The sequence below is a fragment of the Labrus bergylta genome, chromosome 12 (assembly GCF_963930695.1).
Source record: "Labrus bergylta chromosome 12, fLabBer1.1, whole genome shotgun sequence".
Classification (NCBI taxonomy): Eukaryota; Metazoa; Chordata; class Actinopteri; order Labriformes; family Labridae; genus Labrus; species Labrus bergylta.
The window spans coordinates 7600452-7627881 of NC_089206.1; the positions used below are offsets into that span (position 1 = coordinate 7600452).

General features: G+C 38.8%; 4 protein-coding genes across 4 annotated transcripts in view; 2 read left to right on the forward strand and 2 right to left on the reverse strand.

Moving 5' to 3' along the window:
- Positions 1–1063: 1063 nt before the first annotated feature.
- timm17b (translocase of inner mitochondrial membrane 17 homolog B (yeast)) lies at positions 1064–7844 on the reverse strand. Its single transcript, XM_020637111.3, has 6 exons — positions 7726–7844; positions 5019–5118; positions 4863–4926; positions 4528–4656; positions 4336–4446; positions 1064–2895 (listed from the first exon to the last, which is right to left on the reverse strand). The coding sequence occupies exons 1-6, from the start codon at positions 7827–7829 to the stop codon at positions 2831–2833; spliced, it is 573 nt and encodes a 190-aa protein (XP_020492767.2). The 5' UTR covers positions 7830–7844; the 3' UTR covers positions 1064–2830.
- On the forward strand, positions 7746–12238 carry pqbp1 (polyglutamine binding protein 1). The gene is made up of 7 exons (XM_020637098.3): positions 7746–7879; positions 9704–9771; positions 9887–9998; positions 10792–10892; positions 11070–11255; positions 11337–11394; positions 11811–12238. Exons 2-7 carry the CDS (start codon positions 9705–9707, stop codon positions 11959–11961), a joined length of 675 nt encoding a protein of 224 aa, XP_020492754.1. The 5' UTR covers positions 7746–7879; position 9704; the 3' UTR covers positions 11962–12238.
- A 38-nt stretch (positions 12239–12276) lies between these two features.
- Positions 12277–19398, reverse strand: gpkow (G patch domain and KOW motifs). Its single transcript, XM_020637087.3, has 11 exons — positions 19177–19398; positions 18790–18959; positions 17260–17405; positions 16022–16128; positions 15189–15393; positions 14923–15055; positions 14236–14425; positions 13963–14083; positions 13554–13623; positions 12629–12714; positions 12277–12544 (listed from the first exon to the last, which is right to left on the reverse strand). Exons 1-11 carry the CDS (start codon positions 19368–19370, stop codon positions 12416–12418), a joined length of 1551 nt encoding a protein of 516 aa, XP_020492743.1. The 5' UTR covers positions 19371–19398; the 3' UTR covers positions 12277–12415.
- A 1480-nt stretch (positions 19399–20878) lies between these two features.
- LOC109986882 (membrane-associated guanylate kinase, WW and PDZ domain-containing protein 3) overlaps positions 20879–27430 on the forward strand; it is a 48404-nt gene continuing 41852 nt past the window's right edge. Inside the window, exon 1 of the mRNA XM_065961573.1 lies at positions 20879–21138. Coding sequence (XP_065817645.1) covers positions 21056–21138 — 83 coding nt within the window. The 5' untranslated portion in view covers positions 20879–21055. The remainder of the gene's footprint in view (positions 21139–27430) is intronic.

A 27430-nucleotide genomic window follows, 5' to 3' on the forward strand; every position in this document is an offset into this window, starting at 1 on the left:
AGGTTACGTTCTTCTTGTAACTGTTGAAAGCAAGCAGTAAGAACTTTGCTTGTAAAGCTTGTCGACACTGAATATAAAGATTATTTCTGAGTGAAATGATTAATCACCTGCATTTTCCTATTTCCAGTCAACATTACGCTGTTCAGCACGGCTACATAGACCCGTTTTTCCATGCATTACTTTGTCATGCGTATTTCTTCGAGTCTCTCTGTGCTTACTAAATCTCACAGACAGTTTAAGGAGTGCTTACCTTTCTTTGCTGCATCCATGGCCGCACTTTAACGCCACGAAATCACTTCAAAAAAACCCACCATTCAACTCCTCAGAGGGTGTGAATTTAGGTCTCAAAAACAGAGAGCACTGTCTGTGTATGAAACACACCAGGACCATCTGCAGCCCGTCATCTTACATCCACATGCAGAGCGACGGTGCAGCTGAGAGACTGCGGGCCATCCTGCCTCACCGCCTGCCTCGCACCTCGAAATCCAATTAAAAAGCCGCTTTCTAGTAGTTTCTCAAACGTGTCAATAAAAAACTGTAATCACTTTTTACTCTGCGGGCACATAATATGAAAACAAACGTGTCCGTATGCATATCCGCGGTGGTCAGCCGTCAGGATTAACGCTGCTGAGCCGTTTAAAAGGATGACAGTGGAAATCTTTCAGGGGGAAGGTGGAGGTGGACTCAGGAGAAACATGCGACTCTGTGGGGGGGAGGGGGGGGGGGTGTTTTAAAGTTTTAGTTAAAAAAAATAAATAATAATGTTTAAAATTGTTTGCAAGATATAAAAAATTGTGTTGAATACTTCTGTTAGTTAGAGGAGCAACATTTCAGGACCATGGACAGAAGCAGGCGGTGGGTGCAGTACCGCATGAGAGGCGGCAGGGGGCGTGCTTTCACAGGGAGTAACATGTCATGCTACATTATAGTCCAGGTTTTGTGGTGTATTGTGCTTTTGACTATCTTTTTTCTGGACCTTGATTCTGTGATAAAGTTTGAATTGGATTAAACATCTTGGGGGCCCCCCATGAAAATAAATTAAAAAAAAACACCATCCCGTGTCTTTAAGAATTTTTTTTAACTTTTATTGTTTTTAAGGACTTTTGCAAGATAAATACATTAAGACAATAAATAAATAACAAATTATTTCCATACAGCCAAAGACACAGAAAAAGATGGGCTCAGATTGTATCATCGCTCTGCTATGAAGATGAAACTATTTTTAAAAAGTAAAGCGATAAAGTTAAAAAGTGCTCTGTTGCTTGATGCAGAAATCAAAGTGACAGTGGGTACAATACAACTAACAACCTAAACTGTGAAAGTAATTCAGCTCTTAACTCCTCCACATTTTTGCAGCGTTGCATAAAAGACAGAATCAAAGCTCATCCTTTGAATATAAACACAAATACTAATGATACAAAATAACTCAAGAGCTTCAGGAGAAGGAAATATCTCATCAAAAGATAACGCAAACTAAGAATAGAATGGGTTTGTTTTTTACAGATGCATTTTTTTGTGTTGATTGTCACATCTGATGGACACAGATGACTTAAAAACATATTCTCAAACTCCTTCTCTCCATGGTGAAACTTTCACTGGACAACATTATGCTGTAAAATCACAGCTTATGTTTCAGATGAGTGTGATCCTTTTGCAGATCTCTTTTCTTTTCTTTCGTGGTAAAGAGAGTGAACGGCAGCTAACTCAGGTTTTTACTCGCTAGGAGTTGCTTTTCTTTTACGATTGTTTGGATCTCATCTAAATGTCAAATTTGTTTTTCTTCTTTGGATCAGAACTTAGAAGTTTCATTGTTAGAAGTCATTAGTTTTCTTCTTTGATTTCTTTTAGCCAGAATAACGGTGAACTTAAGAAGCCTGCATAGATCAAAGACACACAAAATCTATTTCAGACTCAAGTGAGAGGAAGGTTCTTCATCTAAGGAATGTCACCACCAGTTCCTACTTTATAAACCTTCATATATAGAACTTTTCATCAGTGAGCCATTGGCTCAATCAACACTAGAGACCAAACAGACATTTATTCAAATAAAGAACATGAAAATCATAAATATTTTTAAAGTCAAGCTTCACTACTTTATATGTGCATACTTTAAGGAATACTGATAATTTGCAAACTTGTAAAATACCTGCTTTCTCCTTTCTGATAAGATAGAAGTTAAATGTTTAGCCAAGAAGTTGTAGCCTAAACTTTTGGTAAAAACACACACAAACTAAACATCAAGAGATTCATTTTCTTTGGTAAGATCTAGGCCAACTATCCCCCCTTATCTTAGTCTTTGTGCAAATCTGGCTTCTCATCTAACTCACATAAGCAAATCCCACAATGTCTCAAAATATCCTTTTATAGTTAGATGTTTTAAACGCTAAATAATCTAATTTATTTTATGTATACATTTCAGGATTGCATATTCAACCCAAATGGGTCACGTGGTAGTGATGGTAGGTTTCTAAGCTTGGTAGCTAGTCCCATCACCCAATTTATAGTGCTTCAAGTTGAACAATATAAACACCACCTTTCTTTAACATGAACATGATCTAAGGGTAACATTAAAATAAATGTAGTATGAGATCCTGAAGGTGCAAAAATGAAGTGTGTAAGGATCCTTATTGACATAAAAACATTCACTTCATAAATAACTAAAACACACAATTATTTGCCCCTGAGGTTAATTCACATAGTGCAAGTGTGACACCACAAACAGGACCCGTGTCTTCACCTCCTGTTCCTCCTGATACCTGCTGTGGTGTCTGGTGTCCTCCCGTCTGGCCTCAGTCCATGCTGCCCTCTACACAAACTGCCCCCTCTCCCCTCATTGCTGCTGCTGCTGCTGACCACCATCCTTAGGAGGTAACTGATCCTCTGCAAAGGGGATAGCTGGAGAAACCAGAAAGAAGACACAATACATTTGAGGTTCTATGGCAATTCAGACTGCTCAATCAACCTTCTTGATGTAACTCATTCATGTATTCAATTGAGTGATTTTCTACATAAAACAGAAGAAACCTTTATCGGCAGAAGACATTTTGCATTATTAAAAAGCAAAAGCACTGGTGAAAATAATACTTTTTTTTAATGTAATGGGTGGCAGTAGCTCAGTCCAGTTCAAGTCCCAGTGCGGATAAATACAGTATAGAAGTTGGTCTGGCTGCTGGACAGACGCCAGGTCCCGTCCCGAGTACTGCAGACTACTGAGATGCCCTTGAGCAAGGCGCTCCCTGTGTAGAGGCCCCGCTCTGACACCTCTGCACTAATGCATGTCCACAGGTCCTGTTGGTGCATGTTTGTATTTCAGGCCTTTGTGTGTGAGTAGCATGTCTCTCATTAACAGAGTGGAAACCAGAATTTCCCTCAGGGATTAGTAAAGAGTATAAATATTTTTATTAAACAAAATAAATAAATTAATCGATTTCTGGTACGATGCATGTGGCTGGACTGAATGAATTCGATGTATTCAGTAACATCTGTGCTTTTTATACAGCAGCCATTCAAAATGTCTGCCACCAGAGATGCCTAAACCTCTAACAGAGAAAGATAACGACACAATGACATGTTATATTCACATCTTTTCAACTTAGATGTTCAACACTATTTTTAAACATTTTTTCAATTCAGAACATTCGTGCTGGAGGGCTCTTTTTTTTTTTTTTTCTTTCTTTTTATCTTTTTTTTACAGTATTAACAAAAACAAAACACGTACGTTGACTCCATCAATATTAAAGATGTTTCTTTAGCTGCAGCACTAGACTAGACTTTGCAAAAAGTGTGTCATTAATTGATGGTTAATTGTTTTTTTGCATGAGTAGATTTTTAGTTACAATGAGAATATCTGTATAAAAGATCAATATGAAAGACTGAATTATATTTATATGTTTCCACACCTCTAATAGCTGCAGATGGCTGGACACATTAGCTTCTTTTAATTTAATAAAGCTAATTTTCGAGCACGTATAAAATACTGAGACATTCAGTTGCTTCCTCTTAACTCTGCTTCAGTCTTCACCTTACCCTGAGGATGATATCTGTTCATTGTTTCACTATGTTGACCGGGGACAGTTAGTAACTTGTCAGCTGTTTGGTGGTAGACAGGTAGCATGCAGTTGTTTTTACAGATTTGTTTTTTTTTTTTGCTAAAAATGGCACGATGAGAGGTGAGAATGAGATCAGTAGAGGTGCTGATGAGAAAACAAAACTGTGAGATAAAACATACTGAAACACAGGGGGGTGGGTGGGTGGTAGAGGTGATAAATGTCTGTGATCCTTTGCTGATATCAAAATGATTTATAAACATAAAAGAACATTTTCAGCATCACTCACGGTTCTGAAACTGCTGCGCTGTATATCTGGTTAGGAGGATTCCAAATCCTTCAATGAGAGCGAGCAGTATTCCTCCCATCATGGCAGAGCCCACCATGGTTAACGGCCCACCTGAAGGACAACACAGATTTCATTGAATACATTTGATGTGGTAAGTGACACAGAAGGGGTACAACACTAGCTTCCTCTTACTGCGCGCTGCTAGGATTGCTCCAGTCAGTGCTCCGCTTGATATGGAGTTCCAAGGATCCTCTTTCCCTCTGAGACGGACTAAACCACAATCAATAGTGGAGAAGAGGCCCCCCCATATAGCAAAACTACCTGCAAGACCACAAAACACAAACTCATTTGTTTGCAAGACTGGATTACAATGATCATGATGAATGAAAAAAAAGGTTATAATAATTGGGCTCTTTAAAGCAAAGCATTTTGGTAAATCATTAAATATCTACAGGAAATTAAACAGTTTATCTCTAACAATCGCCATAAGCACATTAAGATTTCATGAGAGGAAAGTTCCTCCTCACCTCCGATCTGTGGGGCTCGTATTCTCACTGCGTTTGCGCTTCCTCTGAGTCGGTGTCTCACACCCTGAAACATGAGAGCACTGTTTAAATCTGTGTTTGAAAACCCCAACACATAGGCTTAAGGAAGTTATGATGATCATTACATGGTGCACTCACTGCAGGGGCATTACGAAAGCCCTTGATGGCCTGGAACACCCCTCCTCCGATTGTACCCATGGTGAACGCCCCTCCACAGTCATCGACTATCCTCCAGGGACTGAAGCCATGCACCAAAAAGAGAGAGAGAAAGAAAGAAAATGTAAAGACAGTATAAAGTATGAAGTACCCCAAAGTGACTTACGCTTAGTGGAGTAACATGTATGTCATCATTTAAAGACACACATGACGTAACCACACACACTCTGTGCTGATTAATGAAGTTAAGATATCTTTATTGTCACTGTAACAGTACAACAAAATACTGTTGGAGAATGTGGAAAAACACACAAAAAGATGCATCAAATTAGGGCTATTAATAACAGATATCAGAGAAAAACCAAAGTCGAAGAAGAGCCACAGTGAATAAAGAAACCACACAGGAAGCCTTACAGACAAATCCAAAGTAACAGTGATCATGATGTGATAAAAAGCAGCACTTTGCAAGTTAAATATATGTACAAAACATTTAGCACAGTAACAGGTAACATGATTAATGAATGAAGCTTAGTGTTTGTGTTTAAATATAGCAACAGAAGTGAAATTTATAGTATATAGCAGTGATCATCGACTGGCGGCCCGTGGGTCACAATCAGCCCCTCAAAACTTCCCATCTGGCCCCCAGAATATATCAAAAAAATAAAAATAAACATAAAAAATAAAATCACAAGGCTGAAATACTTGCATTAGGTTAATGGGAGAAATGACATTTCCTCTCTGACACCAACGCTTCACATCGAGCTTGACAGCTGTCTGCATGTGTACGAGTATATTTTAAAGTCTGGCCCCCACAGTGTAAAGAAAAAGCTGGCCCTTGTACAGATGTTGTTGATGTTATGACCCCTGAGCAAACAAAAATTACTTGTGGAGTTCCCCAAGGTTCCATCCTGGGGCCTCTTCTGTTTAACCTCTACATGCTCCCACTAGCTCAGATTATAAAAAACAATAAAATAAGTTATCATAACTACGCAGACGACGCACAAATATATATTACAATGTCGCCAGACAATCAATGGTCCCGTAAAAGCACTGGGTAAATGCATAGAGCAAATCAATGAGTGGATGTGCAAAAATGTTCTCCAGCTAAACAAAGACAAAACTGAGGTTGTTGTTTTTGGAGCAAAGGAGGAGCGACTAAGAGTCAGCAATCAGCTTCAGTCAGTAAGACTTAAAACAACAGACCAGGCAAGAAATCTGGGCGTAGTGATGGACTCAGACCTCAATTTTAAAAGCCACATTAAGAGAATTACAAAGTAAGCCGACTATCACTTGAAGAACATATCAAGAATTAGAAGACTTATGTCCCAGCAGGACCTGGAAAAACTTGTCCATGCTTTTATCTTCAGTCGTCTTGATTACTGTAACAGTGTCTTTACAGGTCTGCCCAAAACATCAGTCAGACAACTGCAGCTGATCCAGAACGCTGCTGCTAGAGTCCTCACCAAAACCAAGAAAATGGATCACATCAGTCCAGTTCTGAGGTCTTTACACTGGCTCCCAGTCTGTCAGAGAATAGACTTTAAAATCCTGTTGCTGGTTAATAAAGCGCTTAAAGGTTTAGGGCCAAAATACATTAGTGACCTCCTGATTAATTACAAACCATCCAGACCGCTCAGGTCATCTGGGACAGGTCTGCTCTCTGTCCCCAGAGTCGGAACGAAACATGGAGAAGCAGCGTTCAGTTTCTATGCTCCTTATATCTGGATCAAACTCCCACAAAAAACTGCAGGTCTGCTGAAACTCTCAGCTCTTTTAAATCGAGGTTGAAGACACGCCTGTTTACAGCTGCCTTTACGAAAACAATTTTAATAAGATTTTAAATTTTCACTCTGCACTGTAACTCTTTTTATATTTTTACTTTATTTATTTCAATTAATTTCATTTGAATTATTATTATTTTTTAATGTTTCTTTTCGTTCCTCTGTCAGGATGCTTTTGATGTCTTGCGTGAAGCACTTTGAATTGCCTTGTTGTTGAAATGTGCGACATAAATAAACTTGCCTTGCCTTGCCCTGGTATATAGTGTACACTTTAACAGCACACAAACTGAAATAAAACATTATCATATTGTACAGAACAATACAGTCCAGTGTAGCATGTTAAACTGTAGTATGCAATGAAACAGTTTGAAGTCACATTATATATTTATTAAAAAGCAAGAATATCTCATATGATGTCTTAATTTAATAAAATATATAATGAATGAAAAGGGGATGTACGTAAACATTATTTTGGTTGCAAAAAACTGAATCATGGTTATGTCATTGGTGATGTGTGTTTTGGTCTGTTTTGTTTTGGGTTTGTGTGTGCGTGGGTTTTTTATTTTTTATTTTAATTTTAATTTTTTATGTGGGTTTTTTTGTTGTTATATTTTTCAAATAAAAATAAATGAATGCAAAAAATATATATATATAAGAAGTTGACATTACTGTAGAGAAGGTGGGCTGTACACTTGTATGAGAAACATCTGTGAATAAGGATTAAGAGTTTACAACACATTCAGCTCTTATTAAAAACACGCAGCACAAGGTTACCGACTCTCTCAGAATGTATCTATTTGCTCTCAAAACAGCTTACACACGACATGAAGAAAACTAAACAGTTTCGGAGATTAAACGTGTAGCAATAACAGCGAAAGGCAAAACAAAACATTTCAAACTAGTCTTACCAAGGTTCACGGGCATATTCCTCCATGTTTGTTGTCGTCAGTAAGGAGAAGAGTGCGACGTCATCACCCTGCGCGCCGTGTGCTTGTTTTGGGGGTGGTCGCATCGTTCACTGTACTCGACGGTTCAGAGGGGCGATTTCGTTCAAAAATACAGGTAACTTCGACTTGATTTCGATCGTGAATGAAGTGTTTAGTGTTTTGTTTAATGTGTTTGTGTAGTTTTGTTGTATTAATGAAGCACTCAGGTGTCTCTTTGTTGCTTCCGTTGGAGGAGCCGAGCGAGCGGTGCAGTTTTCTGGAAATACATGTTTCATTGTAAAATCAGAGGATGATTTCTAAATCCATTTGGTGCTATTTTTTTTTACAAAAAGGTAAAGGCGATTCAAACCTGATGATTTTGAAGTATCAAGGTAGCTTCTGAGGCATGCAGAAAGACCCAACATTAGTCTCTGAAGCTTTTATCCACACATAAAACCAGATCATTCACTCTTCAGGTTTTAGGATGATTTTGCTTTATTTGCTTTCTGTTTAAATAATTCCACTTTGAATTCTTACTGACGTCGTTTCCTCCTCTCCACATCTTTGTTTGTGTTTTTGTTTGTCGCTCTGATGTTCGTCACTGTAGAAGGAAATGAATCTAATGTCTTAATGTTGCTGTATATATGTAAGTTACATAGTTTTTCACAAATTCAAATTAAGTTTCTGTTTTAATCTCCATTGTGGTTTTAGAAACCAGCAGCTGAAGATGCAAAGATAAATGTGAACGCAGAAAATGTATTTCAGAATTAGAGAATCTTTTTATTTTGCAAAAGACTTACATCTGATGCACACAGCAAACTAGTAATAGACAAGGAAGGAAGGAAATAAATACATGTACATTACTACATTATGTTGTCCATGTTTTATCAGGCTGTTGTGGCAAGTGCCGTATTCTTTGCAGCCGTGTGTTGGGGCAGCAGCTTCAGGGGCTTGTGACTCTAAAAAAGCTTAACAAGCTGATTAGGAGGGCTGGCTCTGTGCTGGGGAGAAGGATGATACAGAAACTGTTGAACATCATGGACAATAACATGCATCCCTTACACAATCTCGTGTGTGAACAAAAGAGTGTTTTTTGTGGATTTAAAAATACTTTTTTAACCTACTGCAATTGCACTTTATAACGACTCTCATTTAAGTAAGGACAGAAGCCTGAGCTGCATATATACATATCAAAGTGTATATTTGCACACTTGACTTCTTTTTTTTTATAATAATTCTTTATTTATCTATCATACTATGCACTGGCAGAGCTACTATTTTGTACTGTTATCTATGAGTAACAGCTACTTATGCACATGGACCATCCATACCACTTTTTTATCCTTTATGTATTGTGGGCTCATGTTTTTTGTATGGGTGGGATGTGCATGTATATATGTGTTGTGTTGTGTGTTTGTATGTATGCTGGCTGCTGGAACACCTACATTTCCCTGCTGGGATGAATAAAGTATATCTTACCTTATTATAATCTTTATTCTTATATATGAACAAAATCCACAAGGAAATTGCAAATACATATAATTGTTTTTATTGAAAAGATGTGCAGTCGGCAGGAATGTTCCCAAAATGCTGGTTGTATTTTTGCAACCCAACATTATATTTTCCTTTAAAATTGTGAGAAACCATGTGACCGTGTTTTAATATATTAGAAATAAATGAAAATGTTTTTTGTTTTTTTTTGTCACAACATTCCTCGTGTTCTTCAAACATAAGAACCCAAATGATTCAACGTGAATTCAACAACACAAATTCATTTTCAATCAACTATAAATACATGTAAATGACATGTTCCAATGTTGAGAATATCTGGATAATTTGGTACAGATCATAGATTGAGGACATTATCTTTGTATTCATGTTCCCAGCTGTCCAAAGCAGCTGATGAAGGTTTGTAGTTCTGGTTGCATCATAATTTAATCTCTCTCTCTCTCTGTTACAGGATGCCTCTGCCCGCTGCCCTGCTGGCCCGCTTGGCCAAGAGAGGGATTGTTAAACCTTCAGAACAAGGTACAGTAGCAGAAAACACTTAATTAGAACATCCTGGGCTGTAAAAGCATCCTTCTGTGTGTTTCATTTGTTTTTAATGACTTTTTTTTTTTCTTCTTTTCTTCAATCCATCCAGAGGTAGATGAGGAGATTATTGCAGAAGATTACGATGACAACAACGTAGATTATGAATCCACCAGACTGGAAAGTCTACCACCAAACTGGTATAAAGTCTTTGATCCCGCCTGGTACGTTTCTACTTGTTTTTCTTCATTAAGTTGTCACTCTTCACTCACATTGTTTTCCTCTCCGAGATGGTTAGCGTTTTCACATAGGGGTTTTCAAACACAGCCAAGTTAAATACAGCTGTTCAACTCATTCTGTCGCTGGTGCAGCTCGTTTCAACTGTTTTAGCGATGGTTGGGTTTTTAGATGATATTGATATTATGACAAGAAAAATCATTGTTCCTCTGTGATATGAAGTGTCACTTATGTGATTCAGGCTGTAACTTCAGAAGCTCACTCCTTCCTGTTGGTATCCTCACAAAGACTTTTATTTTGAAAGGTGCCATTGGAAATTAAATTCCTTTTTTCCCTACACAAAAACGGACGTGGGGAAAAAGGACAGTTTGAATGAAATGCTTTTTAAGTTGAACAGATCTGACTCAAAATACTCTTGACTTTCTCTGTTGGATGAAACCAAGTCATGCAATGAACATATTTTTAAGTAGAAGGGATTATTAGATTGTAATTCATCATATATGGTCATAATTAAAGAAAGATTTCATATTTCAACTTCATCTTGACACACTAGCCTCTCTGCTAATCAATGTTTATGTTTTTTTTAAAGCAGTGCATTAAATATAAGTCAAAATGTATTTTTTGTACTCATGCCTCAATTTCATTACTTACTCAACAACATTGCAGTTGAGTTTTTTTTTTTTTAAATAATCAAATCAATTCGAAAAGTCTTTTTACCAGTGAAATGTTATTATTATTCAAATTAAACTTCTTTTTGTATCTCCCCTCTTCATTCCACAGTGGTCTTCCTTATTACTGGAATGTAGAGACAGATTTGGTGGCCTGGCTTTCACCAAATGATCCAACAGCCGTGGTTACAAAACCTGCCAAGAAGATTAGAGGTATTGTATATTATAGATGATCATGATCATTGTGATCTCATCATTAATGTGGGACTCTGTAATCATATACTATTGGTTTTCATTGCTCACAATTCTTTGCCGGTCTGACCTCGGTTTGGCACATTTCTGACACAGATTACATTTCTGACCGTTGCTTTCATTTTATTTTGTCAACAGAGGGAGGTGAAGAAAGAATCGAGAGGCAGTTTGAGAAGCTAGACAGAGAGCGGGAACGAGACAGGGAACGGGAAAGAGAGCGGGACAGGGAACGGGAAAGGGACCGAGAGAGGGATGAAGGCAGGGACAGAGACAGAAGAAAGCAGAGGAGAGAAGACATGGCACCGTACAACAAGGGCAAAAGAGGTAATGTGTACATGACACAAAACAATCATGAACAAACTGATGATGCTGGAACAAATTAACTGATACATGTTTCTCTTGTAGGGAGAAAAGACGACGAGATGGACCCAATGGATCCAAGTGCCTATTCTGATGCTCCTAGGTACAGTATTAAGACAGCTGTTTATCAAACTGGTACTCATGAAATGTAGCATTTCAAAAAGGTGAGAGTGACAGACAAAGCCACACCATTAGGGGTCAAGCACAAAAACACTCTTGCGCTTTCGTACAATTCCCATGATGTAACTTAATCCATCTTTTATAAAACCCTGCCTAATGTACAGCCACATCATTTCACCCTTAAAGCCCTGGCAGGATATAAATTAAATATGTAGGTCAGTATCAGAGATAAATCTGATGACATCACTGGGGTTCTCTTCTCTGCATTGACAAAGCTCCTCTACAACTGCAGACGTCTTTAAAACAGCTGTTTCACAGACTCACAGTAAAACTAGTCCAACAACACTGATTAGTGTTCTTCCAAACCACTTTTTAAAACAAACTTGTTTTACTTCACAGGGGCACATGGTCAACTGGCCTGCCCAAGCGTAATGAAGCAAAGACGGGTGCAGACACCACAGCAGCGGGGCCTCTGTTCCAGCAGCGACCATACCCGAGTCCAGGAGCTGTGCTTCGGGCTAACGCAGCAAACCAAATCCCCAAGGAGTAAGCAGAGCTCCACAGAAACAAATAAAACAACTGTACAGTTTGTTTCTCATTGTTGGTTACAGAACATCTCTCAAGTTCTTTTTTCATTGTGTTTGTACTTTTCAGAAATTGAGCCTGAGCATTTCTACCACCATTACATTCATACTCTGCTCGAACATGTAGTCCAGGTGTAAATATGTTTTTATATGACCTTAAGATTGACATTTGTTTTGTTAGGACCATTTGCTGATGTGATTTGCTAATAAATTCAAAGATGACTGAAACAACTAACAACCCAACTCGTTGTCTGTTTGGTGTAATAACATCTGTACAAATACATTTTTAACATTTTATTACAAAATTCCAATGTTTTAAAATCTCATGAGATCCATTAATTCTGAATATTACAACAAACAAAGTTTCATACAGGATAAACAAGTGACAACATAATTGACTAAAGGTGAGAAAGGAGTGGATCAGTGATCTGTTTCTCCTACATAGTGACAGATACAGTCATATTCCAGAGTGAACACTTTCTCATCGTGTCGGTCCAGTTGCACCATCGCTCTGCACTTGTTCTTGTCCCGTTGGAGAATACGGCCGACCTGGGATAACAGATGTAAAGACTGTGATAAGAAAAAGTACAAACCAGTTCAAACATATTGCAGGAATGATGATGGTTTGCTTACCTGTCCTCTGTGCTCCCCCAGTACAACCATTATAGAATCGTTTTCACTTTTTGGGACCATGGTTTCCAGCATGTCCTGCTTCACATCTGCCACAAACAACAACAACTGGGGTTATTTAAAAATGTTTTAACAGAACACTTCGAGCAAGACTCAAAAGGCCTGTTCACTGCTGATTCAGTAGATATTAAAACGTAACTTTTTTATCTGTATGCAGAGCTTGGTAATATATTTTTAATGATACAACAACCCAGAGTGTTTCAAGATTGACTTCATACCAGTTCTCTAAAAAACAAAAAAAAGAGAGAGCACTTAAAGTCTGCACTGGGGACCCAATTAACATCCTTTGCAAAATTATACATACATTTTTACCAAAATGTGATCACTAGTCCTGTAGAAAAATAACCGACGTCACCATCACTCATCTGCTGTTTTTCTTTGAGACTTACAGTCGTGAACAACGTGTCTTTGAGTTTTTAACCTTACCATCAGAGAGGTGCTCTTGGAAGTTGAGCTTCCATTTTTTCTTCCATTTTTAACGACCAATAAATACAATAATTCGTAGATTTAAATAAATTAAAAGTAATCCTCAGTTGCAGCCCTTACTGGCAGAAAAATAATAATTATACAATACAAATATTTGCTATATAGATAGATGCTATATGTGATTCTAGGAATTTTCTGTTGATTCCCTACATTAACACAAAAAAATGTGTTCTGTTTTTCTTTATCCTAAGAGGCAGATATATAACACGGGTCATTTCTGCAGGTGTATCAATGGCTACCTGGCTTCATGATCCATTCAATATAACATCCAAGCCAGTAAGATGTTAACTGTAAATGTTACAACTCTGAAATAATTAAAAATAAAACACCAAAAAAGAATGAACTATCACCAAGAAGAAGTGAGAGGGCTCTAATGACTCACCGTCGAGCAGTCTTCCCTCTTCAGTTCGACACACACATGTTGTTGGTGTCAGGACGTCCTCCACACGCATCTAAAGAAAACAAGACTGATCTTAACAGCTGTGATCATTCTAGTACAGTAGGTAAGGATACGAGTCAATGTTACAGAGATAACTACATGTTTCACTGCTCTTGTTCCAGTATATCATGGTTGATCAGAAATAGTGAGACAAATATTTCCATCCAATGAATCGTATTTGTAATAGTAAGGGGGTAGAAATGTGTAATAATGAGGAAAATCATTCCCTTTACATGTTTACATGTGCTGGATCTTGAATGAAGCACCTGACTGAGAGAGGCTTCAGTAAGCATACGTACATACTATAGAAAGGCTGCTTACATCATTTGGCATTTTGTTTGGTCATTAGTACCTTTGAGTTGTAGTATCTGCCTCCTTTAAAAGCTTTGTCTATAAAGCGAACTTTCAGGTCTCTCTGCAGCCAGGAGGGGGGAGCCGGCGGTCGCCTCGCCTCTTTCACTGGAGGCTTTTCTCTACAGCAGAAAGAGAACAAATATCCCCAATATTTACTCAGTGAAAACACTCGTACACCCACATAAATCAACACAAGAAAATCTAATTTAATCAAACAAAATAAAATGAGTAGAAAAGCAATTTGTTTTTTGCCGTCTTTTCATTCAAGTACCTGTCTTGACTCGATTCTCTGTGTTTCCTCTTCCTCTCATCTTTTCCGCCATCTCTTTCTGAAGATTTGTGTTTCCCCTCGTTGCCATCGCTTCTCCTCTCTTTCTCCTCCGATCTCTGCTGCTCCTTCTCTCGCTCTCTCTCCTTCTCTTTTTCTCTTTCCTTGTCTTTGTGGACTTTACTCAGGCGACCTGGTGGGGGAAAAGGGAAATGGTGAGCATGGCATTAATGGAAAGTGGCAAACACCCAAACAATGTTTCTGAGTGGTAGTGCTCCAGTCTATGGAGATTACAGCTCAGATTACTAAAATTAAAAGGAGAGGCTGTGCATTTTTCATTCCTACATGAAGACATGAGGAGAAACAGTTGACCGGATAACTGGTATTTGTTCGGTCTATTGAATGTCAGAATATAGTAGAAAAGGAAAAAACTTAAACTATGTAATTTGCAAAAGACAAAGAGATAAAGGCAGATTTTGAATGTCATTTTGAATTTACAAGCCGCAATGAACATTTCTACTGACTCCACCTTCAAAATGGAATTCAGAATTTTGACATTTTCAACCCCTACATACTGTAGTCCTGAAATATCAATTAATTTGGCTTGATGGAACTCAAAATCATTGTTGTATCCAGATCATTTTCTACAAAAGTTAACCGTTTCTTATTCATTTGCTCAGATATACTCACTGAGGTCTTTGCTGTATTTTTCGTATTCTTTACGTCCGACCAGTTTAACAGCATATTGGCTGATCGTCACCGTCTTGCTGCCGATAGCCAGCTTCACCATGACTCGAGCGTTGTCTGGATCGACGCCTTCAATCTGCGGCACATGAGTGAAAGTTATGGCAAGTCGTTTGGAGAGAAAAACACAAAGAAATGAAATGGGAAGATGGTTGACACTTTAGTCAAGTTTTTGGAGTGAACTGTGTGGAAACATTTCAGATCCACCCTACCTTGCCGTACAGTTCTTTATGTGCCCCTGATGTCACCAGCACACAGCCGCCTGGACCCATCACCAGCTCCTCCTCCTTCACGCGCTCCTCACCCGGCTTGGGTGGACGCTGATGTCTGCTGGGCTCCAGGTCTTTTATCGCTGCACGATCAGCACCGAGACCCAAACCTTTGGGACGGAGCTGGTTCTCGATCGGCTTCACATGTCTGAAGAAGACAAGGAACAACAGCATTAAATCAATAAACAAACGTCTTCTATTTTAAAATCGGGTTACAAGACTTAATGAGTACAACATTATGATTGATTTTTTTCCTGAATCAAACATTGACTTCATTATTTTCAATATAGAGCTGTAAGTAGCATTTACTAGAATTGATTTAAACTGGCTGATTAATTGCTATGTTGGTGTTTTCACATACAAACAAAACTCTGAGCTGCATGAAAGGATGCAAACAGATCTTTTCCTACCAGGCCACCTAGTAAAAATTCTTCCTGAAGTTCGGTTGAGCTGACGCAGAAAGTTATATTCAGGAAAATTCACCTTGGCTTTTTCTGCTTGCAATCAAGTTCTTTACCACTCATTTGTTAATATTGTAGATATGTTCAGTTACACATAGCATTAATATACAGTCATAATAACATCAGTCTCTGCCATTACCGCATCGTTATTTATATGTTATGCCTCCAGTCAGACAGGGGAAGTCTCCTGCTAAACCTAAGAACACCAGCTTATCTCCATATTTTGGAAGCTTTAACTTAAGATTGTGTCATACATTTTGTTTATTACACTACTAAGGCAATAAAGCAACTTTAAAGGTTCAGTTGGTTACTTACTGTTTAAATGTACGGCCAATGCCTTCTTCTTTGTTCCAGCCCATCCCTTTAAGCATAGCCAGTCCATAAGCCTCAACCGGAACAGTCTCATAATCTGCCTCTGTTGACTGAAAAACAAAAACTGTTATTGTCGTTTAGGAAGTGCATAAAGTGTTCAAAAAAAGAGAGATGATGACATACAGAAACCGTGGTTTTCATTAAAAAATAGAGTCAGGCCTAAATGAGGTGTTTATGTAATCTTTGAGTTTGGAAACACAAGAAACTGCCAGAGGCGACTGACAGAGAAACAGTTTATGATGCCGGTCTTACTCAGCATTTTGACTCCAGGCTGTAAGACTCATCCCGGGCTGAATAAAGTCACCAGGCAGCAGCCACAGAGACCGTCATCTGAGCAGTGGCCCGACTCGGCTCTGTCTCTGCTGAAGGCTTTCCTCTGAGGGAAGCCTGGAGCAGAGGAGACTGCATTAAAATTAGCTGAGGGCACACTGAGCCAGTTTCCCCTGACTCTCCTGCTCTGACAGACACATCTACAGTGACTGAGAGCAGATACGGGGTGACAGTGATGGGACGTGAGGCATCTGATGAACAGAAACAGAAAAGAGGTCTGATTGGTTGCCTGCATGTCTCTGGGGAGACGCCTGTCTGCCACCGTGGCCTTACTGTACCATGAACATACGCATGCGCACAACTGGGAACACACACGGGTGTTTATTCTTGCTCAGTTGACCATCAGCACTTTCACACACTCAAATTTCAATCTGAGCCAAAGTAGCCAGTCTACCAGACTTTGTACAGTCAGGCATTTTTATGTGCTCATTGAAATGCCACTCTAGCAGATTCAATTTGATATTTATGTCTGACATCTTCCAAAGAAATTACAGAGAACTAAACACCATCGAGCCAGGCCCTTATCAAAAAAAAACCTATGCCCTCAAGCAAGGCAGCAAACATTAGAAATCTTGTCAAAATGAAAGCATAAAGGAAGGATAATAATTTTACATGAATTTCACTGATGGCAAATAACACAGAGTTAGCTAGCACTTTCAAAGTATATGGTAAATGTTATCAATTAAGCATGGTAGGGAAAATCATCTGTATAAACTTGAAAACGAGTGCACCAAGTTAAAAGGATCAACGTTTTTTTTTTCTAACCTAGCCACCGTGTATCCCAACATGTTCTTCTCTGCTTCATAGTAAGGAGTATTTCAGTCAGTCACACAACTTGTATCCATACTCACAGATTCAGGCCGTAGATCCACCTTCACTTGGTCTCCATCCTCAAAGCCGTCTGGCACTTTGTTTTGCATCAACAGTGGGATTCTGAGGTTCAGGTTTCTCTCCGACTGAGGGCCATTCTGCCACTCCTCCAGCTGCCTTCGGGAATCTATCAGAACGGAGTGGAGATGTATGAGCCACAGCAGACTGCTGTTCAACATGAGCCTGCTTATTCTCAAGGTTTCTTTGCCACTCTGACTTTGCTCAATGTTGCTTCGTGCTGTGCTCAGGATGGATTGATGTTGGGTTTAACAAAGAGTCAAGTCTTCTGTCTGCTCTTCAGTGAACTGTATTGAGATACATTTGTTATAAATTGGCGTTTAATGTCTTTTCTTACTGGTTTTATCTTCTTTTACTTCTTACTGTTCTTTTATTTATGCTCATATCTTAACTCCTCTTATGTTTTAACTTGGTAATTTCTTATCTTACTTAGTCTATTTAATGTTTCATATTTATATTTACTTTCTATTTTTATTAATATTATAGTTTTGGGTTTTTTGATCCTTTAACCACTCGTTTCTATTTATTTTACTGCTCTTACCTTCTTAATGCTGCTCTCTTTTTTATTTGCTTTTAGCTCTTTTAGTTTCTTACATATTTTTAAATCTTTGCTCCTCTTGGTCTCAGCTCTTGTTGTTGGGTTCTTGTGTTGCCTGGGTTCTTATGATGGTTCTTGTGACGGTCGGGTTATATATGTCTGTTGGGTATCGTGCACTTTGGGTTCTTTTCTGTTGAATTGTATTTATTTATTTTTTTAGTATTTTGCATTTGTTATGTTCTTGCTGTTGTTAATGTTCTTCTTTAGTTTGACAAAGCACTTAAACCTGTGTTTTTAAAAGGTGCTATATAAATAAAGTTGTTATTATTATTATTATTATTATTATTATCATTAATAACAAATAAAGACTGATTGATGTATGAGGAGCTTTGTGTTCCAGTAAGTTAATGGCAGTCTTATTGAAGAGCATACAGTTCATAAACTCCTCAACCCATAACCCCCCCCCACAACAAGACAGGAATACAATGAGCAATAAATACCTAACTGCTGCTAACTGTTCAATATTACTTGTTAATAATTTTGTAACTCACTGTTTTGTAATTGTCTATTTATTTACTCATCCAGTCACTGCACAATAATAACTATATATACTCTTTCACTGCACTATAACTTCACTTACTTGCACTATATCTCTATATTTATATTTGTTTAATTAATCTGTCACTGCAAAATAATAACTGTATATATTCTTTCAGTCACCACGACTGTCTATTTATTTATTATTATTATTATTATTATTATTATTATTATTATCATTCATTCACTGAACAGCAATTTCTCTGGCCACTTTTTTGCATACTTCTCTCTCACATCACCACAAATATATTGTTGTTGTCTTTGTAAACACTGCTGTTAAAGATTTGCTGCTCACACAGTTTCGTTGTGTCCTCTTCTAACAATGATAATACAGATTTTATCTATGTTAAATTCACACCTTCAATGAGTTCTTTGACAGCCTGAGAATCCACAGAATCCTTTTCCTGGGTTGCTTCTTGCGTTTTGCCTTCACCACCATCGCTCTGGACCACTTTCTCTGTTTTGTGCCAGCGGTTCTTCTGGATCAGAGGGATGATGAGCTCTTTGGGCTTCTCGGATGGTTTAGTGCTGCAGCGGGACAGAGCAGAGAGACAGCTGAAACAACCTTAACTTCCATTCATAAACACGGCACACACCCACAATTCATAACAACACATGTTCATTATCACTAAAAAAAAATAATGTGCTTGTTAATCCTCCGGGTTTAACTGCTGAGCTTTGATTGAAAGGAAACGTAACAGTTCCGCTAATGCTACAACAATTAGCATTAGCACCCGCCGCCTACCTTTGCAGTTCATTTTTGTCGATTCCGGTCAAGTAGTCCCTCTCGTCTTTCTTAAACGCGGCGTCGCCAGTTGGAGGTTTTAGTTTGCTCACAGTTTTAGTGAAACCAAACGACACAGCCGGGTTCTTTCGCTCTCCAGGCTCCCCAGAAGCTACAGAGTTGGGGGCACCTGTATCGTTCGCCAGCGACGCCATTACTGTTTGAAACTGATCGGAGCGTGAGAGAAATGCATTCTGGTAGATGTAGTTCTTTCTGCTTTAGGTGTATCAATGGAGCCCCTCCGAATTACCACAACTCCCATCATGCGTCGACATTAAAGGTCCAACGACCGGTTAGCGGATCGAGATTGAAATGAGATTTAATCGAATTTTTGTGGTGGAAACACAAATAAAATTGATTATAATCATCTGGAAAGAAGGAGCAAGAAAGACAATAAATAAATAAATAAATAAAAATGTAGGCCTATTTAAATTGTTTACATTTTTTGGACCGATGATAACACGAAATGAACCAAAAATTGAGCGATAATAAAATGTGGAGTTCTTATTAAATTGAGTTTACAACTATTATGATATTTTTTTTTTTTACATTTTCTACTTTATATGCCTGCTCCATGCGTTTCTTTTTTTTGACATGTTGCACAATTTTATTATTCATATTCCTTTCACAGATATTTTAATTCAGACCTAATATTGGGGAGGGTATTGATTTGACATATTACTTATAGAACTTTTCTTCAATGAAGATAGTTTTAAATTGACCTACACTTATCCTAACTCGCGCAGCATTATAAATAGATTTGTCACTGTTATCGGAATATATTAATCACAGCTCAACACAATACGCATACAACACAGTTTTTGTGTAAAACCTCACTTGATAATTTGGTTCTCACGCCTTTAAATCCAGGTTGTAACTCGTAAGCGAAAAGTGATGCTGCTGATGCAGGTACAGGACTGGGAAGAATAAGGGGCGGTACTTTTAACTCTTTTATTCCCTCCCCTTTGTGCTCCTTAACTTCCCAAGATAACCTTCCCATGTGCCTTCTTTCGTTGTTTCCTTTTTAAGTGCCTTTTGGAAGAAGGAACCTCAACCTGAGCACACTTTCTCCTGGACATCTCATCATGTATACATCCTAATCTAATCAAATCTTCGGCAACTGACGCTCCGCGCCCTGATTGCACTGCGACTGCGGCTCAATGACACCTACTCGGCCACACACAGACGATTGTCTGTTGGGTTAATTGTTGCATCGGTTTAATTGTTAAACCAAACTACATCTGCATTCAAGTTAATAGCAGTGCCAGCTAAACGAGGACTAGAAGCAAGGATTTGAAGAGAAAGCGAACATGAAGGTAAGAAACAAGTCCAGCACTTATTGTTTAATAGCCCATGCTAAGACTTCACACTCCTTACCCAAGTTAAACAGGACGTTATGACTATGCCATTTGTCCATCCTCGGCGTCGTTTTGCCTATAGCAGTGCAGCAGCTGCTACATTTGTAAGCGTCCGCTGCCAGATTTGCCCGATAGTGTGTCTTTGTATGTGTGTGCATGTGTGTACGTGAGTGTCTGTGTATTATTCCCTCTCTCTCTCTCTCTCCCTCTCTCTCTCCTCTCTCTTACTCTCTCTCCACAAGATCCCTCAGCTCTCAGAGCATCACTGTCCAAATATCCCGTCAGCCGTGCGCATCGGCTCTCTCTGACTTTCTCTGGGATACGATACTCATCACTGCATTCCCACGCTGCTTTTTTTTTTTTTTTTTAACCATCTCACATAAGGGTCCTGGTTTGTTTTATTGTTGTTGTTGTTGTTGTTTTAAACACACAACAACATATTTATTCAAGTGCATGCTTGGTGTTTAACCTCAGCCGGGTCAATGTATATAGACGCGTTCAAACGGATCCTCTTTGAAAGGCTGAACTGCTTGAAGAGGATGTGTGTGTGTCAGCGCCAGGGCAGGTCAGTATTTTGCCTAAATATGAGAAATTTGAGAGTCTGTTGTGTGTAACCAAATAGTGTGTGTGTGCGTGCGTGCGTGCGTGTGTGTGTGTGTGTGTGTGTGTGTGTGTGTGTGTGTGTGTGTGTGTGTGTGTTTGAAAGAGAGAAGGTGAGAGTGTGTGTGCATGTAAACTACTCAGCCAGTGTGAGTGTGAAAGAGAGTGATGATTGTGACAGATTTTAGGGATAAGCGAGTCATTTTGACAGATGAAGTTTACCTTTGTCAACAGCAGGTGGTCATGCGTGTGGGTGTGTGTGTGTGTGTGTGTGTGAGAGAGAGGGAGTTTCTGTGCACATGTTAACTACTATAAGGTTTGAAAAGTTTGTTATGAATTGTTATTTTTAGATGTAGGTGTTCTTTTTAAAAAATATCTATTTATGAATATCCTGCTGCAGAAATCACACGAATAAAGAGGAAACAGGAGTTTCATGTTTGCTGCACATGTATTCATGTTGTCATGAAAAATACTCTGACTTGCAAAATGTACTGTGTAGTTCCCAGCCAGGTGTGTGTGTGTGTGTGTGTGTGTGCATGTATGTGTAGGAGTGTGCATGAGTGCCCCACAGCTCTGGGAGTGTGTATAGCTGTTTGTTTAGGGCGTGTCCCATTTTTTTTGAAGTGATGGATAGTGACCCTGACTTAATGTTTTGCATTGCTCCACGTTCTATAAGAAGTCAAGGTTATGCTATTATTATTAAGAATCATTAATTTGTTGGAGGGACAAGAAGCAGAGACATGTGGTGTGTTTGAGTGTGCACATATGCTCTCATGCTGCTCTGGACCTCACACTGTTTGTTTTCCTCTCATCATGTATGGGCCCAGCAGCACCTGACTCACACCATAACTAAGCAAAGCCTTTTATTCTGGGTTTGTCGTTTTTTTTCATGTCAATTCTCTGCCCGAGTTTGAACTGACAGTAAGTGGAAATACATGTATGGGTACCAACATGACTCTGCTCTCACTGCTAACCAGAGTGGAGGATGAAGTGAGGTGCATTTCTCCTCTGTCATAGTAATGCACGTCAGCTGGGACTACTTGATTGTCTAATTATGTACCTCCTGTGTCCTTCGGCATCATGCATATTCATGCTGCTTTTTTAAGGTGAGGTGAAAACAGTGTGTGCATGTGTGTGTGGTCCATGTTGTGTGTGTGTGTGTGTGTGTGTGTGTGTGTGTGTGCACATGGCAGTTTACCCTTGACAGGGCAGGGCTACGCAGGCATTTTCTCCCATCTGTGGTCCAAACCTTTGCTCCCAGCCACTGCATTTGGATTCAGCAGTTGTACCCTGCTCTATTCTTAGTCCTCAACAAATCATGTGGAGTCTGATGTGAAATGTTAACAACAATAACAACAACATTTCTGTGCTGAAACTAAAGTAGAGTTATTCCAATACTGATAAATATCAGTATTGAAATATCAAAAATGCCTCTGATAGAGCCCAAGTTCAATACCTGGTGTCAAAGAGTATGCCCGTCAATTAGCTGATAGCACCCCCCCAAAAAATGGACGTGTTTCTTCTTCTCCAAAACAGAACCCCGCACACTGATAATGTATATCATGGCTGCAATACAACTGATGCTTTAAATCACAAGTAGAAGAACTGATTTCAGGTAAACCGTCATGCGATTAGAGCACGAAACAACAGTTAGTCAAAGCTATAGCATCTCATTTGAGTTTAACTGTCACACTCATTTTAAGAATTTATATTTTTAAATGTAAGCTAAGATAATATAAAGTTTTAATGTCAAATACCAGGGTTTCTTTGATGCCATTTGGCAGACAGACGTCAGGCGAGGTTGCTAGAAGTGCTGCAGCTAATGTTAGCGTAGCTTGAGTTTAAGGCGTTTAAGGTTTGTTTTGTTCAGTTTCCTGAGGTAGGCACTTCAGCTATCACAGCCTTACAGGGCTAGTAGTATACAGCTGTTGAAAATAATGCCACACAGAGTATATGTTTCCCTAGCACTGGTATTTAAAGCGTGTTACCAACTAATTCAGGTATCCAGGTATCTGAATTAAGTCCAGGTATCTGAGTTTTCATTGGTAATAGAAACAATTAAATGGAAACATCCCTTAACACTACCTCTAGTCTTATCAGAGCATTACATTTACACACTTGGGTACAGCAGTGTTATCGTTTGTATTGCTCTACAGGTTCTCATTGATCTTTATTTAATAGTTTACATGCAAAGATTCTTGCCCGATGTTTAGTTGTGTGTGTGTTCGTGCGTGCGTGTGTTTGTCTGACCATAGACAGAAACGCTTTAAACAATCTTTGTTCAAACTTGAACAAAACATTGTGAACTGAATTGGAGAGTGTCAAAGAACAAAAGGCTATAAAAGGCAGCGTCACAAAGGAAGCAATATATTGCCCGGCTTACAATGTTGCAATATAATGAATCACAATCCCCCATATCACAATACATGTTGGCATTTCCTCATTTTAATCCAATGCACAGCCCTATACTGTCTGTGTGCACTGAGATTCAATTTGGTTTGGATAAGCCTCCATTAAGTGGTTGGACTCTGACTGAGGTAGCAAATCAATAACTAATCAATGATAGTGTGAGGAGTTACAATTTACACTGTGCCATATTTGAACTGTCAAGAAGGCAATGAATCCATGTATCCTTGAGTCAGATGTGAGTTGGACAACTGGGATCAATATCAGGTGGTGAGACAGGCAGGCAGGAGCAGGCGAGGGTCACCTTCACCCATCCCTACTGAATCAGCAGTATCTCTCTTACACACACACACACACACACACACACACACACACACACATCAAGGCCTGCTTAGGTTACCAAGCTGCGACCTCACAAAAATGCTCATTATAGTGAACTGAACTGAACCTCCATTTCCTTATGAATAATACATTTTGTTATTAAGATTTCCGCCATTTATTAATAAGGGTACCACACCCGTCGTTATGGCAATTCTAACGTTTCATTCCATTCTGCTTCCAGTCTGGTGCTGACTCTATTTTCTGCATCATCCTCTTTAAATTTTTACCTAATTTTCCTGCTTTTATTTTTTTTTCCATCTTTCTTATCCCTCATCTCTGTGGAGACACATGGTCTGCTCTGTTTAATTAAACTGCTCCCTCCTCCAGATGAGGGTTCATCTCTGATCACAGCGAGGAGTGTAATGCATCCTGGCAGACTGACTAAGATGACCTGTTGTTGTTGCAACCGTGGTGTTCCTCAGAAGTGCAGTGTGTACACAACATGCGGGCTACTACCCCCTGACTTGACCTTGATCCCCTGACGTTTTCCCCCCCAAAGAGAACATCAGTGAGTGTGTGTGTTATCCCATCAGGTGTGCGTGTGGGTGTCACTTTAATTCTCAACGATGATTGAATCTTACTCTAAGTCCCAGTCAATAGAAGAGCAGCTTTAATATCAAATCACACACAGGAATAGATTGTGTATTCATTCATGGCGTGTGGATGATATTGACTTTTCATTCCATGTATTCTTATCAGCTTTTTCATGTATACTTTATAGGGTGGAGTGAAATGTTTCCGTGCGTGTGTGATAGAGGGAGACATTTTGTGTTTTGCGACCCACAAGCATTTAATCTTTTATTTTTAAATCTGCCTCTGCTGTCTGTTTTGTGTTGAGCACTCTCGTGCCCTAGATTTGAAAGCGAGTGAGCATCAGGGAGCTTTACGGCACCCCACGTTGCTCACACAGTTTCGGTGTAAATATTTGGCGGGAGAGGTCAGGGTACAGATTTCAGATAAGACCGAGAAGTCAGACTGGGACAATGCTTTCGTGCTTTTTTTTGTTTTTTGTTTTGTTTGTCAGTCTGCCACTCCAGCGGTCTATTAGATGAGATGAATTAAAGGTCAGTGGTTATTCAAGATGCCTCACTTGTCTCACCTTCAACCCCCGTGGGAGGATGCAGTGAGATTAGGAGCAGTGTGCTTCACTACAGGTCAGGGTGAAGTCCTGCACTCTGCACAACATACCTCTGTTTGGAACTGGAAGGTTATCTTTGACAATGTGTCAGAATGTTTTTCAAGAATTGAGACTGTTGTTTAGTTTAGCACTTCACTCCATTATTTTTTATTCCAGTTGACTTTTAATCTGCTTGTCTTTCTCTTTACAGGTTTGGAATTAGGTTATCAATCAATCAAGACTTTCACCCTGTGGTTTTGGTATTTGATATTTCTGTTGGAAATTTGTGCAAGATTTATATTTTAAGTAAGATTTTAGCAGTTTTTTGCCCTTTATTTCTTAATGAACATATCACAATGCAGAGCTTAATCCATCAGTCCATTTATTGAAATTAATCAGCAATTCTTAAAATAATGAAACTAATTATCTTGAGTTTTAAGCTATTATGATAAAATGTCGTGATCACAGCTTCACAGTTGTGTAGATTCTGTGGATATCTTTTGCCTGTTTGGGACGAGGGGAGACATTTGAGCAATTTTGGCAAATCATTTCTCATGATGTTTTTTTAGAATATTAAAAAGTAAAAGAAAAACAAATCAGCTGCGTGAAAATAATTGTATCTATTCTGTTATCATGCTTTAATAGTCTACGTTTTCTCTTTCTAAAGCATAAACCATTTATTGGTTTTAAAAGCTGCTATTAGTGGAAATTATATGTGGCTGCAACTAAAGATGATTTCTGTAGCATTTATCTGTTCGTTTCAATAACTGATTTCTGTTAAGTGATCTTTTATTCAGTGTTTTGTAAAAAAAAAAAAAAAAGTCCTATCAGGTATTCCTTCATCAGATACACTGCTCTTATCCCAAAAAAATCAATTCAGAATTAAAATAATTTTTTTTAGCACAGAAATCATGATTATATAACAGAACAATAATCAGACTCGTGTAAATCGATTAAGTGTTCATCAGTTGTCTCTAACAAGATGTAATTGTCATTGTTGAACTTTTTACACTCACTCAGTAGTAATTTGATAATGATGGTAATCGATATCTGCAATGATACTGAACAAGAACAGAAGAAAGTGAACAGTTAAGAAATATTTGTTTTTTTTCTGTCCAACTGGCTTCAGTTATCTTTCATCAAAATCATAGGTGATTCATGTTCTATTGAATAATAACTCAGCAAAATAATTTACTAGCTTTAGTGTTTTTCACAGCAGCAGGTGTTAACTCATGATCAGAGGCGCTGGCAACAGGCAAGGCAAGCAACTGCTTAGGGCCCCAGGCCAGTAGGGGGCCCCCAATGGCTGACAAACTTTAAACCAAAGCATTGCCTCAAAATGTGCAAATTTTGCAACTTCAGTAGTAAACCTGCCTAAGGGGGCCCCATCTGACAGCACTCACTCTCAATGCCCTGCTAAGCGTTGCAGCATTATTCCTGTGAAAATAACAAAATTATCAATGAAGGAAAATGAAGAGGAGGGGGTGAAAAAAGGAAAATAATAAAAAAAAAAAAAAATAAAAAAAACGCTGCTTACTTTAACTCTCTGATCCAGGTCTACACTCCCTCCCGCCCACTACGCTCTGCCAATGAAAGGCGTCTGATCCAACCTTCACAACAGGATCCTAAGTCTCTGACTAGACTCTTCTCCTCTGTCGCCCCCCGGTGGTGGAATGAACTTCCAAACTCCATTCGATCTGCAGAGTCCCTCTGCACCTTTAAGAAAAAGCTAAAGACCCAGCTCTTACATGAATACCTACTAACTTAATGATGATGGTCTCAATATTATTGATGATGATGATGGTTGGAACGATGGTTTTTGTTTGATAACGATGACTTATAAGATGGTTTCTATACTGATTAGAGCTCTCAAGAACTGCCCTCAATGTTGTGCTTTGCCTCTGGTCACTTCCTGTCAGCACCTGTGTGTCCAATCAGACTCAAAGCTGATCGTTTTCTCTTACTGACATTGTTCCCTTTTTTCTAGATCCTTGCTTGTGTTGTACTTACTCTCTGATGTACGTCGCTTTGGATAAAAGCATCTGCTAAGTGAATTGTAGAATTGTAGAATTGTAGGGGCCCCCAATGAATTTTTGCCTAGGGCCCTAACAGACCCTAGAATCGCCACATGAAGATTACAGCTTAAAGTTCACCTTTGAATGTGAGCAGCAGTGCACATGCTCTGTAATAAGTTAAAGAAAACTTTCTTATGATCTTCAGTCTTGTTGACTCGGGTTTGGTTGTGCAGACTCATAAAGACACTCCAGTCGTCTTTAGTTGTTTATTCATGGCGAGTGTTTGCAGAGAGACAAATAAATGGAGCCGTTTGGCATGCTGGTCACAGTGAAGCTGA